General features: G+C 43.6%; 1 protein-coding gene across 7 annotated transcripts in view; it reads left to right on the forward strand.

Annotated features, from left to right (window-relative positions):
• KDM2A (lysine demethylase 2A) overlaps window positions 1-14,866 on the forward strand; it is a 142,374-nt gene that overhangs the window by 99,159 nt on the left and 28,349 nt on the right. For 6 of the 7 annotated variants that reach the window (XM_033920117.1, XM_033920118.1, XM_033920114.1 and 3 more), the window contains 4 exons: window positions 4,386-4,475; window positions 4,764-5,003; window positions 6,256-6,291; window positions 6,505-7,262. In XM_033920117.1, coding sequence (XP_033776008.1) covers window positions 4,386-4,475; window positions 4,764-5,003; window positions 6,256-6,291; window positions 6,505-7,262 — 1,124 coding nt within the window. The remainder of the gene's footprint in view (window positions 1-4,385; window positions 4,476-4,763; window positions 5,004-6,255; window positions 6,292-6,504; window positions 7,263-14,866) is intronic. The other variant, XM_033920119.1, reaches the window with a different exon arrangement.

The following is a 14,866-nucleotide window of genomic DNA, read 5'->3' on the forward strand; positions in this document are numbered from 1 at the left end:
AACAATCAGGGAGGAACGGGATCCCTCCCTCTTTGCCAGGAAGCTCAGAAGGTTTGGAATTGGGCAATTCTTCACAATGTCTTTCTGAAAGCAGTCTACATTCAAGGAGAAAAAACTTTCTGGTGGACAAATTGAGTCGTCTTTTACAACCGCACGAATGGACACTCAATTCATTGCCTCTCCATCACATTTTTTCTCAGTGGGGAACTCCTCAAATAGATCTCTTTGCGTCTCTCCTCAATAACAAACTGCCTCAGTTTTGCTCCAGGATCTACTCTCCTCAACGCCTGGAGGCAGATGCCTTTCTTCTGCAATGGACGAGCAAATTCCTGTATGTGTTTCCTCCTTTCCCTCTGATTTTCAAGACACTCGTCAAACTCAAACACGAACATGCCACCATGATTCTCAAAGCTTCTCGGTGGCCCAGACAACCTTGGTACTCTTTTCTACTTCATCTCAGCAGCAGGGAGCCACTACTTCTACCAGTTTTTCCATCTCTGCTTACACAGAGTCAGGGTTCCTTACTTCATCCCAACCTGCAGTCTCTGCACCTGACAGCTTGGTACCTTTCAAGGTAAATGCTGATCTACAATTCTCTCAATCTGTTCAGGACATTTTAGAGGCTTCCAGGAAGCCTACCAATAGGCAATGTTACAACCAGAAATGGACTAGGTTTTCTGCTTGGTGCGCTCTTCATCACAAGGAGCCTCAATCTACCTCCTTGTCTTCAGTGCTGAATTACCTGTTTCATTTAACTCATTCAGGTCTCAAATGAACATCCATTAGAGTCCATCTCAGTGCAATTGCTGCTTTTCATCAGCCACTAGAGGGGAAACCTCTCTTTACTCATCCTATGGTTTCCAGGTTTATGAAAGGACTTTTCAATGTCAAACCACCTCTCAAACCACCTCCAGTGGTTTGGGATCTCAATGTTTTTCTTGCCAAGTTGATGAAGCCTCCATTTGAACCAATGTCTTTGGCTCATCTTAAATATCTCACTTGGAAAATGTTTTTTTCTCATTGCTCTCACGTTTGCTCACAGAGTCAGTGAGCTACAAGCTTTAGTAGTAGACCCCCCCTTTCACAGTATTTCATTACGACAAGGTGGTCATCCTAAATTCTTGCCAAAAGTGGTTTCCGAATTTCATCTAAATCAATCCATTGTACTTCCAGTGTTTTTTCCAAAGCCTCATTCTCACCCTGGAGAAACAGCTCTTCATACTCTGGACTGCAAGCGTGCTTTGGCTTTCTACTTACAAAGGACTAAGCCACAAAGATCTGCTCCTCAACTTTGTCTCCTTTGATCCAAACAAGTTGGGACATCCAGTTTCCAAGAGAACCATCTCCAACTGGTTAGCTGCTTTCATCTCTTTCTGTTACGCTCAGGCTGGACTGCATCTAGAGGGTCAAATCATAGCCCATAAAGTGAGAGGCATGGCAGCATCTGTAGCTTTCCTTAGATCTACTCCTATTGAGGAAATCTGCAAAGCTGCCACTTGGTCCTCAGTTCATACATTCACCTCTCATTATTGTCTGGATTCGTTCTCCAGACGGGATGGCCACTTTGGCCAGGCAGTTTTACAAAATTTATTCTCCTGAATTGCCAACACTCCCACCATCCCATTCTGGTTAGCTTGGAGGTCACCCATATGTGAGAATATGCTGCCTATTTGTCCTGGGATAAAGCACAGTTACTTACCGTAACAGGTATTATCCAGGGTTAGCAGGCAGCTAATATCACAACCACCCACCTCCCCGGGTTGGTTTCCTAGCTAGCTATTTAAACTGAAACTATCTTTCCCATCTATAAAAGGTATATCCCGCGCAGGAAAACTTGGAACATCCCTCCCCTTTAGAACCACTGAACTCTGGAACAACCTCTCATCCCCGCTCAGAAATTCTAGCTCCTTCCAATCCTTCCGTAAACGCTTGAAAACTTGGCTCTTCTCAAAAATCTAATCTCCCCCCGTTCTCTAGTACCCTGCCCCTCTCTATCCTCTCAGTCCCTCTCCTATACCCCTTCTTTGTAATTCCTTTCCTCTTAACCTCTGTAAACCGTACCGAGCTCTGCGCATGCGGAGATGGTGCGGTATACAAACCTAATGGTTTAGTTTAGTTTAGTTTAGAAGCGCGCCCTACCTCGGGCGGAAAAGCACTCACGCATGCGCGGTGCGGCAGTCGCGAACTTTCTGAAAGTTCTTCAAGCAAGTCTGCTTGCGAGGCTGTCTGCATCAGGGCTTTGTGGATGACGTCAACCATATGTGAGAATATCTGCCTGCTGTCCATGGATAACACCTGTTATGGTAAGTAATTGTGCTATTTGTGACCAAAGAAACTGACAAATGTCCATTGCTACCTCCATGTAGTCCTTATAAATATCGTTCTCAGGACTCCCTGAAATCTTAAATTTACCCAAAGGACCTGTTATCCAAGTCTTCCAACTGTTCCTCCAGCCCCTGTTTCGCCCCTTCCAGAGTCACTAACCATTCTTGCAGAGCATTATAATCTGTATTATGGCATTCAGAATGTTCCTCTGTTTTTTGCACTCCATACCCCAGGTTTTGAATGTTCACCTCCACTTCTTCCAGCATTGCCATAATTTCATCATTAGCTCTCATATTTCAGTTTTTCATGTCCCTTTTTGTAACAGCGTCATCCAGCTTCTCATCACTCATTGTAATTTCATCTACCCTATCTACAGCCCCTGTTTCTATAACCAAGCTCTACCGCTGACAGGTAGCACACCAGCAACCTGACTAGAGCTTCGCATAGCCATGCATTTAAAATGCTCCAACTGCTTGAGGGTATTCATTGGTGGATCCACTACTCCCTCCAGTTGAAATCACTAAATGTTCTCAAGATTTAGTAGGGGTGATTTCAAGATCGCCGTGAGCTCTGAACTCAAGTATCCATTTTCACTGATAGAAGATTGAAGGCAGATAAAGACCACATGGCCTATCCACCATCCCCTCCTTTCCCCTAGAGATCCAATATACTTGTCCTAAGCTTTCTTGAATTCCTCTCACATTTGTTAATTTTCTGTGTTCAGTTTGTTAGGGATAGTACTGACATTCATGAAGCCCTCTGTATATAAAGGTTACCCAACCCTGAAGTAGAGGTATTTGGGAAATAAGTTGGAGCATATATTAGCATAATATACACAGACCCAAGCTAGCATAAATATGAGATATCATAGGGGTAATTTGCATAAGGGTCATTGCTTAAATACTTGCCATGGTGGTTAATGAATATATTCAGCACCTCCATGCATATAGTGTGGTGAAAGTCACTGCTGCTATTTTGTTTAGTTTAAGTCTGCTATATGGCAGACCTAAACTAAATGTATATCAAATGAATATTGATGCTATATTGATAATCTTTGGTTTCCACCCTCACTCCACCCCTCCATGATATGGACAGAATTGGAGCAGTTGGATGTTTTTAAACCATTGGTAAACATATATAACCTTCTTTGAAAACTCACCCCAATATGCTTTATCCCTGGTGGAGTCTTTCAAGAACTGCTTTGATGGTCATAGCACAAGTGTACATATGGCTGGAAGCAGAAGGTCTGAACTCTGCAGAGGGAGAAAGTGTAGGCTGTGGAACAAAATTGTGCAAGTCAGAAAGCAATGGAATAGGCAAACTGTGATTTCAGTAAGCATAGCTGCACTGTCACCACTTCATAGCTGCAGGAGGGGGACTGGAGGAGTACAGTCAAACCTCGGTTTGCGAGTGTTTTGCAAGACATTCTCGCAAAACTTGTCTTGCAAACCGAGTGTTGACTCGATTTGTGAGCGCACCCCCCTCCCCCCCCCCCCGAGAACCGGCATCCCTCCCCCCCTTCCCCCCCGCTGGAACCAGCACCCCCCGCCCGAACAACTTGAACTTACCCCCCCCCCACACACACACACCGCCTGGCACCGGCACGCAGCCCACAGGACGTGCCGGTGCCACTTGAAGATCTTCCTGCCTCTGCCGGGCCTTGAGCATGCATCAGCGCATGCTCAAGACCTTCTAATTCTCCCTCTTGCCGATGTATGCTCAAGGCCCGGCAGAGGCAGGAAGATCTTCAAGCGGCACCGGCACGTCCTGTGGGCTGCGTGCCAGTGCCAGACGGGGAGGTAAGTTCAAGTTGTTCGCGCGGGGGTGGGGGAGCAGCGCCGCTGGCCTCGGGGGGGGGGGGGGGGAAACGTATCAAAGCGAGTTTCCATTATTTCCTATGGGGAAACTCGCTTTGATATATGAGTATTTTGGTTTATGAGCATGCTTCTGGAACGAATTATGCTCGTAAACCAAGGTTCCACTGTATATACTTGAGGCAGGGGAAGAGTTAACAGGCAAGGCATACAGCACACTAACTTCTTAGTACATATATCCTGCAGATGGATGGAGCAGGACTGCTGAATGAAGAGTTGCCCAACTGCTGGGAGTGTCCGAAGTGTTACCAGGATGACAATTCTGACAAAGTATCGGTAAGCAGTCAAAGAAGACCACACAATTATAGATTCCCTCTCTCTGCATCTCACCAAGCACTTCTGTTTCCTCTAATCACACTCATCTGCATGTAAGTCTCTTGCATGTCTAGTGACACAAATCTGTAGGTAATGTTCTTTCACTGTGTAGTAGGGTGCTTTGGAAGAATATAGATATTGTGGGACACATTGGTTGTGGTGGTGCAAAGGATGAATAAGCACTATACAGTGCACTTGGCTCAATGAGAGCTGCCTCACACTCAGCTCTCTCCACCCCTTCCTGTACAGAGGCCCACCCAGCAAGGTTTGAGCCCTGCTCTCCCACGAGTAAAGCTTCAGCCCAAAATGGTATGCACCACAGCAGCTGCCGTCAAGCAGCGAAAAGAGAACCTACACCGGGCACACAGAGTGAAGATGGCAAAGCTCAGGTTGGAGGCACTACCCAGGAGGAAGTACTTGCAGTACCCAGTGTTGCAGAAGTACAGGGTCCATGCTGGCAGTGGCATGGAACAGCACACCCATAAAAAGGCAAGCAGAACGGGAAAGGGAGGGCTGTAGTATACAGGTTCTAGGATCATCATTTCTGCTTGTTTAGAGAAAGTGATATGATCTATATATATACAAGCTAGTTGTTTGACCCCTTTTCTGTTGCTAGTATTGTCCTTTGAAAATGCCTTTACACTTAATAGATTTATTATAATGGCATCTTGCTGAGGATGGCACCCCCCCAAAAAAAAAAAGAATCTCCTAGTTTCAGTCTGAGGGATTTAGCAGTTGAGGATAGAACTCGGGGCTAACCCCCAATTGCTGTTAATGAAATCCACATCTTTATTCTCTGTGCTTTGCTTGCTGTCATGATCTCAGTTATCAGCTTCTCGAAGGTGCGTTGAGTTTGTTTTTAGGAAGACTGCTGATGTTCTGAGGAAAATACAGCAGCAAATCAGAACATCAACTTGGTCCTGAGAGGTAAGAAAAAAGATGTGATCAGGGATGTGGCTGCTAAAGTCCAGGCACCCTACTATAGAATTTTGAAACCCTAAGCACCCTCCAAAAATGTCAGGAGTCAGGGAAAATTGTGTAATTTATTTCATTTTCATTGCTTTGATTTCCTTTGTTCTACTGTTTCCCCTTTTCCATTTCATTCCTACTTCCATTCACTCCTCTGATGTTGCTCTGTAGCAGCAGTTTGGCTTCAGAGGCTGCTGCAGTGGTGGTTTAAACCTCAAAACCTGCCAAAGTGATAGACCCTGCCAGTGTAACAGTGAGTTACCAGCTCCTGCCGCAACTACTGTGTCTCATTCCTGGTTGTGGATCCTAGTTGCATGTTCCAGAACTTTTCCAACCATGGGAAGGATGACAGGAGGGGCTGAACATAAATAAAAGGCATTTAATGAATCTTTTCACTGCTGAGGGCCTGTCTCCATGTACAAATGAGATGTTGGGGTTTCCATGTCTTTAGCCTGACAACCATTATCACATCTGCTCAGTTTGTCACTGCACCACATAATTCAGGTGTTGTGTTCATGGAATCATAGACTGAGCAGCCCATTTTCTTGTATCAGGAACAAGCAAAATAGATTGTATTTACAGTCTATTTTTACTGGGCAGAAAGAATGAGTAAAAAAGTAGAAAGCTGAACTTCTGTGACCTGAAGATATACAGTAGAAACTACTGTGGAACCAAAGTGTTTTATTTGTTTGGCAGGGGGGGGAGAGGATTAGACTTAGAGGCTAATGAATTTCATGTTGGTATTCTAAGTGTGTTCTGCTTGCTGTTTTAGATAAAGATGGAAGAAGAGAGAATGCTCTTGCAGACGGTGAGTGGGCTCTTAAACTTTCAATAGGAAGCTTTCTTATGCTGATGAAGATTAGTTACTATTAGATTCAGTTCTTAAAGACAGTGCAGCTCAGATATTGTTCAAAAGAGTTCTCGCTCACCTTCAAATTGGGGTAATTGTGAACTGAAGAAGAGAGCACCATACAATAAAGGTGGTTATCATAATTCTCTTTTCAACCATATTTCTTCCCAGAAACGAAAAATGGAAGAAAGTGAGGAAGAACACGTACAAGCCAAAGTGCTACGCCCCTTGCGGAGCAGAGAGGAGCCCCTGGTATGCCCACCCCAGTCACCCACATGTCGTCTGCAGCTGATCCATGACCCTGGGTCTCCTCCTCCATCTGCACGCAGTGGGGCCACACGTTCTTCCCCTGGGGCAGGACCAAGCCATATTCCCTCTGGAAATCGTGATGAGCGCTTCAAACGTCGCCAACTGCTGCGCATCCAGGCAGGTGACCTAGGAATGCAGTTGGCACAAGAGAAGGAGAATAACCCCAGTGGTAAAGAGCTGTCTGACATAGAACGGGCCAAGATTCGTGGCAATTACTTGACAGTAACCTTGCAGCGGGCCCCCAAGGACTTTCAGAGTACTTCTATTGTTCCCAAACTGCAGGCCATCACAGAGTCCTCCTCCAATCTCCGCCAGGCACCACGTGTTGTTAACCGTCACTCCACTCACAAAACACCAACCCATGATAGGACTGAAGAGGAAGAAGATGGTGATGATGAAGAGGAGGAAGAGGAGGAGGATGAAGATGATGATGACGACAGCACAGAAGAGTGTATCAGCAATGGCTCCCGCATACATGGGCGCAGTAGAACAGCAAGTTGTCGTGAGCAGGATGGAGAGGATTTTGTCTTGCAGAGGGATGTCTGGATGTCTGTATTTCGTTATCTTAGTCGAAAGGAACTCTGTGAATGTATGAGGGTTTGCAAAACCTGGTACAAGTGGTAAGTTCAAAATCTCAGCATCAGCCTTGGTTTGATTGATAACATGTGATGTGTCTAGACTAAAATGAATTGGCATTGATGGGCATAGGACTTTAGAACTGGGATATATTGAAAATGTATGAAAATCTGTGCTATAGTAGCAGAAGGGCGCACTGGTAGAGTTGTAGTAAACCTTTTGTAATTAAGGATGCAGCTAAACTAAAGTATAAACCTTATTTCTTTAGCTTCCCTCCAGACTGGCACAGAAATGGATGAGTTTATGCTCCTCTGCCAGCAGGTAGAGACAGAGATAATAGCTTTTGGCTACAGTACAAGTGGGCTATGCAGTCCCTGTTTCAATTGGTCTTTTCTCAGTCTCCAGCAGGTGGTGTGGCAAGCTTGTGCAGTCTGTGCTCAGGTTTATTTGGGGTCTGTTGGATTTGATTTAGTGAATCTTTCTTGTCCTTTTTGCTGTCCGTACAGAACTTGAGGGACCCTTTCGGGGGTCCTACCGACCTAGGGGGTACCAGCTTTTCATTCGAAGTCCTTGGTGCATAGTTTACAGACTATCTACCAGCTAAAAAGGCTGCAGATCTCCACCAGATTGTAGCCAAAAAGTGAGAGTGCTTAAAATCACATAGCTTGAGCAATCAGTAATGCTTTTGATGTGTCCAGGGCCTCCACTTTAGGTATAGGGATGCGCAAATTTACCTTGCTTGCATTTCTCTGACTAAAAGTTCAGGAGAAGCTGGTGGATGTCTCTTGCTACGCTGTTTATCTTTTTGGTAACAAGGTGTAGGAGATCATCAACTTCATTAAGAGAAACCAATACCATCAAGTTATTGTCTTAGCCCAATTCCACTATAGTCTCAAAAGTTTCAGGTGCAAGGCAAAGGAGATCCTACTCTCACAGACATAGGTACTTTCCTACCCTTTCCAGCCAGCCCAGAGCTCTCGCTTTTGCCTGAGGTAGCAGAGGACTTAGAATTCCCAGCCAGATCCCCGCTCTAAGCAAGGGACAAGCTTTTAACTAGTTTCAAGAGTGTATAACCATAGTAAAAGTAGCCATACTTTCAGCCTCCAGAAAGGAGGCTGAATTTTTCCCAAAACAGGTGGCCCTTTGTAACCTTAGACCAGTGGGTCCTCAAAATAGTCCATATGGGATACAGCCTTACTTGTAAAAATATTCCTCCAAATTGCCACTGAGAGCTTCAAAATTGAATGCTCAACACCAGAAATTACATACACAGGAGCTCTTACCTTTTACTGGCCAATGGTAATGATCCTGTTCCACGAAGGGAAAGAAAAGTAAGTGATTTTACTTCAAGTATTTCCTGGTCCCCAAGAAAATGGGAGTATTTTGCCCTATCCTAGACCTAAGGACTCTGAACAAATATTTGGCAAAAGAAACATTCAGGATGGATTCCCTAGGCACCTTATCCCCCACGATTTGGGGAAGTGATTGGCTATGCTCTCTGGATTTAAAGGATATTTATATACCCATATCTAGATATATCCCAATCATAAGAGGTATCTCAGATTTTGAGTTGGGAAACACCACTACCAGTATTGTGTCTTGCCTTTTGTCATCACATCTGCTCACGGGTCATGCACACTATGCTGACTGGAGTTGCATGCATTTTGCTACAAGATCAATTGATTGGTAAAGAAAATATTGTAGGAAGGAGTACAGGAATTTATCTCTAAAACTTTGTGGGCTGGAGCTGTTAGGGTTCATTATCAAATCCCCAAAGTCCCATCTAGAGTCACATGATAGACTAGCTTTAGATGCTTTTCTCTTTGATCGGGGAAAGGGTCATCTGTATGCGGTTTTTCCAATACCTCTTGTAGGAAACACCAGGACAGAGGGACTATGATCCTCATTGTCTCCTGTTGACCAAGACAGATATGGTTCCTTCTGCTTCTGGAATTAGCTGTCAGATATCTGTAGAAACAAATGTTTTCTGATCTCTGAGGCTTTGATATTGAAAGAATAGAGGTTGATTCTCTCCAATTGCGTGAAGATGTCTCACATGTCTTTGCTTCTAGAAAGGATTCTACTAAGAGATCATATAATATCAAATGAAGAGTTTACCATCTGGTGTAAAGGCAGATCCCTAGATCATTTTCCTGACCTAGACAAAAACTACTTGAGTACCTTCTGCACGTATCAGAGTCTGGACCCAAGCCCAACTTTGTTAGGGTTCAATTTGATGCAATTGGCTCTTAACCATCAGTATGTAGAGTGGTGATTCCCACACCTGACTTAGGGCATCCAGTCAGGTTCTCAGGATACCCACAATGAATTTTCATGAGTTAGATTTGAATGCACTGCCTCTACTCCACACAAATCTAACTCAAGAATATTCATTGTGGATAACCTGAAAACTTGACTGGATAGGGTTCCTCCAGGACCGGTTTGGGAACCATTGGTGTAAAGCAGGGGTGTCGAAGTCGGTCCTCGAGGGCCGCAATCCAGTCGGGTTTTCAAGATTTCCCCAATGAATATGCATGAGATCTATGTGCATGCACTGCTTTCAATGCATATTCATTGGGGAAATTCTGAAAACCCGACTGGATTGCGGCCCTCGAGGACCGACTTCGACACCTGTGGTGTAAAGGGTAAACCCATCTCTGTACAGCCTGTAGTTGTCGGCTTCATGAGAGGCTTATGTTACTCAGGCTGTAGTGAAGCCTCCCGCTGTGTCATGGGATGTCAATGTCATACTCGCCTAGCTGATGAAGGCTCCATTTGAGCCACTTGATACTTGCCACATGAAGTTTTTGATCTGGAAAGTCATATTCTTTGTGGCAATCCCTTCAGCCCACAGAGTCCATGAGCCAAACTGGAATATTTAAGCATATGTTGTTTGATTGTCTCTTTATATGCCATTTTTGGCAATCAGTTTGGAAGAAATTACAATACATTTTTCGGTTTTGTATTCTGAATACATATTACATTATTATTTTGCATTCAGTGGCTCTCCCTAATATTCTGAACAAATATGAAGCTAGATTATTTAACACATTAATGGGAACATATTGCATAATTGGAAGAACAGTTCTGAGCTTTCAGAATGTACTTGGTGGAAAACTATATGACTGGTGAGAAAGTTTGAAGAGGTTGCAGCAGTAAAGTGAAATCAATATATATGAAATAACACTTAAAACTTAGAACTGCAATGTGTGTCAAAATCAATAAATAATTACTTCTCCTTAGTCTTATGTACCTATTTATTGATTTTGACACACATTGCAGTTCTAAGTTTTAATTTATGTACTGTATATGTTTTTAATGCATGGTGCTTAATTATTGTTTTAAATTTAAAGGAAATTTATTACGCTTGTACTCTCTCTCTGTGTATGTTATTTATTTATATATTTACAGTTTTTGCTTGCTTTTAGTGTGGTTGTAAAGATTGTTAACCCAGGACAAGCAGGCAGCCTATTCTCAACATATGGGTGACGTCATCCACGGAGCCCGGATGTAGACAGCTTCGCAAGCAGACTTGCTTGAAGAACTTTTAGAAAGTTCGTGACTGCCTTACCGCTCATTCGTGAGTGCTCTCCTGCCCGACACAGGGCACACGTCTTCTCAGTTTTCCATGGAGCCGAGAAGTGCTAGTTCGACGCTCTGTGCTAGACTCAGTTCTACTTCGTGCCTTCTCTCACTGCGGCTTGTGTTTTATTTCTTTACAGGGTCGCTGTGTTTTCTTTAAAAAAAAAAAAAAACTTAATTTGATTTTTCTTTCGTGTCACGGCAGGGCTTGCGGAGTTTGACCTCTATGAGGCTATTTTTCCGTTTATGTCCTGGCCAGTCACAGTCTTCAAGAAGTGTAGTCCGTTGCCAGTGCGTGATCTCCCTCACTGACCCACATAGGTGGTGTGTTCAGTGTTGGGGCCTGACCATCGTCTGGAGTCATATGCCCGCTATACTACTCTTCAACCTCAAGCCCTCAAATATAATCAAGTTCAAGTTGGAGAATGACACGGGGAAAAATTTGTCCCCGTGACCACTGTCCCTGTCAACGCCCCATCCCCGCAACCACTGTCCACGCCCCATCCCCGCAACTACTATCCCCGCAGCATCCATACAAGCCTCAGTACTTGCAACATTTAGCTTATTCCTTCCTTATAAATCAAAGTTCTGGCTGCTGAACTAGAGAAAGAGATGTTCATAAGAACATAAGAATTGCCTCTGCCGGGTCAGACCAGGGGTCCATCGTGCCCAGCAGTCCGCTCCCGCGGCGGCCTTCCAGGTCCTTGACCTGTAAGTTCCCTCCACTTGAATTGTTTATGCCCTAATCCTGAAGTACCATGTAAAGTACCCCTCTATCTATATCCTGTAATCCCTTTCTCCTTACCCATTATTGTACTTTGTCCTATCACCTCTCCTGGAAGCACATTCCAAGTGTCCACCACCCTCTGAGTGAAGAAGTTCTCCCGAGCATTCGTTTTGAATCTGTCTCCTTTCAGTTTTTCTGAGTGCCCTCTTGTTTTTGATGTCCCTGCTAGCCTGAAGAATCTGTCCCGCTCTACCTTATCTATACCTTTCATGGTTTTATAGGTCTCTATCATGTCCCCTCTAAGTCTCCATTTTTCCAGGATGAAGAGCCCCAGCCTCTCCAGCCTTTCAGTATAAGCAAGGTTTTCCATGCCCTTAATCATTTTTGTTGCTGTTCTCTGGACCCTCTCGACCATCACCATATCCTTCTTAAGGTGCGGCGACCAGTATTGGAAGCAGTACTCCAGATGTGGGCGCACCATCGCTCGAAACAGTGGCAGGATAACTTCCTTCGTTCTGGTGGTGATGCCTTTTTTGATAATACCCAACATTTTGTTCGCCTTTTTTGAGGCCATTGTGCCGCTGGCTTCATCGTTGTATCCACCAATACCCCCAAGTCTTTTTCAAGGTTGCCTTCCCCAAATACCCTCCCTCCCATCGTATAGCTGTACATCGGGTTCCCTTTCCCTATGTTTAAGGCTTTACATTTCTCTACATTGAAGCTCATCTGCCATCTATTTGCCCACTCACCCAGCTTGTTCAGTTCACTCTGTAGATTTTTGCATTCCTCAATAGTTCTGACCCTACTGGAGGCAGGGCTTTGTTTATAAATTTTTATAAACACAACTAATATACTACTTTATCCTAAAGCAATAAATGAATAAATAGAATTATTTTTTTTTTTCCCAACCTTTGTTGTCTGGTTTCTGCTTCCCTCGTCTTCTCATTCAATTCCTTCCATCCACTGTCTGTCTTCTCTCTGCATCTTCCATTTTTCTCTGTTACTGTGCCTCTCCATTCACCCCCCCCCCCCAAGTGGTCTGGCACCCATCTTCTTCCCTCTGCTCCCCCTAGTCTGGCATCTCTGTCTTCTTCCCTTCCAGCGTCTTCTTCCCACTCTCTCTTCCATATTTCCCTTCAGCGTTTTCTCTCCACTCTGTCTTCTCCATGTCCCTTCAGCGTCTTCTCCCCACTCTGTCTTCCCGGGTCGCTATTTGGGTTCTGCTACCGCGAGCGTGGGGTCGTTTTAAGCACGCATATGCACTCTTGCCGGCCACGGACATACGGATCAGGGAACACGCGGTAAGAGTACACATGCGCGCTTAGCATTTTATTATATTAGATACATATAGTTATTATCATTGTATTAACAACAGATTTAATATTCTAAACCTCTTAACGACAGTTTTGATATAAAATACCTTAGGTCAACAAACTCATGCTTCCTGTGTTAAGCAGTTTTATCCAGGAAACATAGCTGCGCCATTCATGCATCAACGAACTCAATTACCCTATTCAGCACACCTTAAAGATACTAGGGGTAATCCTGGATCAATGCCTAACCATGAAAGACCAGGTGGACTCCATAATCAGGAAGGGTTTTTTCACTCTCTGGAAACTCAGATCCATTAAATCTTATTTCGGTACGTCAGCATTCAGAATCCTAGTGCAATCCCTCGTCCTAAGTCAACTTGACTACTGCAACATAGCCTATTTAGCAATCTCCCAAAAGAATATACGACGTCTTCAAATGATGCAAAATGCTGCGGTTAGATTTATCTTCGGGCTGAAGAAATTTGATCACGTGACACCTTATTACCGACAATTGCACTGGCTGCTGACGGAAGCACGTGTAAAGTTTAAATTTGCCTACTTCTGCTTCAAAGTACTATATGGACTAGCCCCCAAATACATAACTGACCTTTTCTCCTTTTCCACCAACAAACATAAGAGAAGCACACATTCAAACTTCGTTTCCCCTCCAATTAAAGGTTGCAAACTGAAAAAAAAACACCATGATCACCTTCTCTCACACCAAGCAGCCTTATGGGGTAAAGACCTAGATCAACTGCTTTCGCCCACTACCTACGAGGAATTTAGGAAGCGCCTAAAAACACACCTGTTCCTGAAATACCTGAACATCTTACCTACTCTTCCCTCTCTCCTCAATAACAGTCCTCCCAACCTCTTACCTTTTTCCTCTCTCCCCTCTTAAGTCCACATAGAACTCTTGGTTCTGTGATATATACACATTGTTATTATTATCATATCGTAATTTTCGCTGTACTTTCAAAATTGCACATAGAACTCTTGGTTCTATGATATATATAAATTATTATCGTAGTTTTCACTGTACTTTTTGAATTGCACAGCCTTCTCCTAACAGGCCCACTTGGAAATTTCTTCCAATCTGTATACCTTATACTCTCGCTTAGCAAATTGTATATCTATAATTTTGCTTCGTAAATGTTTCTGCACTCTGTATTTCCTCTGACTATCTGCACATTGTAACTCGCTGAATGTCCAGCTCTCTTGATTGTAAACCGCCTAGAAGTCGCAAGATTGTGGTGGTATAGAAGAATAAAGTTATTCTTCTTATTATTATTATTTAACCAAACATTTACAACGTGATGACCTCTGTCTTAGCGCATCCACCCCCTCCCGACTAGTTCATCAGCTGACCCACTCCTTACTATTAGATCAATGTCATCCATTCAAATTCAGCATTTAATCCCAGTGTTTTAACTGAATTTAATACATAAATCCACTTTTGTTCCTTAATATTCAGTCTCTACTTATGGCATCCGCCTTCCCACCCAACATGAATTTAATCTATGATCCTCCATTTCAGATCTACAATTTTATATTTTTTCTCCCACCAATGTTATACAAGGGGGGCTTCCATAGTCCCCATATTAATCCTAGATTTATGTTCTGTTAATCAGATGTTCATTTTGCAACTCGTTCTTCCCACATAGATTAATTGCAGGGACATTTGATCGTATATACTACTAAATCACTACTGCAGGAGGTATTAGAAGTAGCATAATAAATCTTATCAGTGCCCGGATGTGTCCACAATGGCCCCACTAAAGTTTGATCACATCACTGACATTGTCCATAGCTAGAATGATAAAAGGTAATATCACCTTTCAAATGTTTAATCTCAAAACAATGAGTAGAAAGTATTTCTCCCATCGTTCTTCCCCCTCCTATGTGATACAATAGGATTCACTTGAAATTGAGAACTAGGCTGTAATATAGGCCAGTGGCATTTATAGCAAAAAAAAGCAGTGCTTAATGTAGTAAAAGGGAGGACACAAATAAGGCAGTCATCTAG

This window comes from Geotrypetes seraphini, chromosome 14 (assembly GCF_902459505.1).
Source record: "Geotrypetes seraphini chromosome 14, aGeoSer1.1, whole genome shotgun sequence".
NCBI lineage: Eukaryota > Metazoa > Chordata > Amphibia > Gymnophiona > Dermophiidae > Geotrypetes > Geotrypetes seraphini.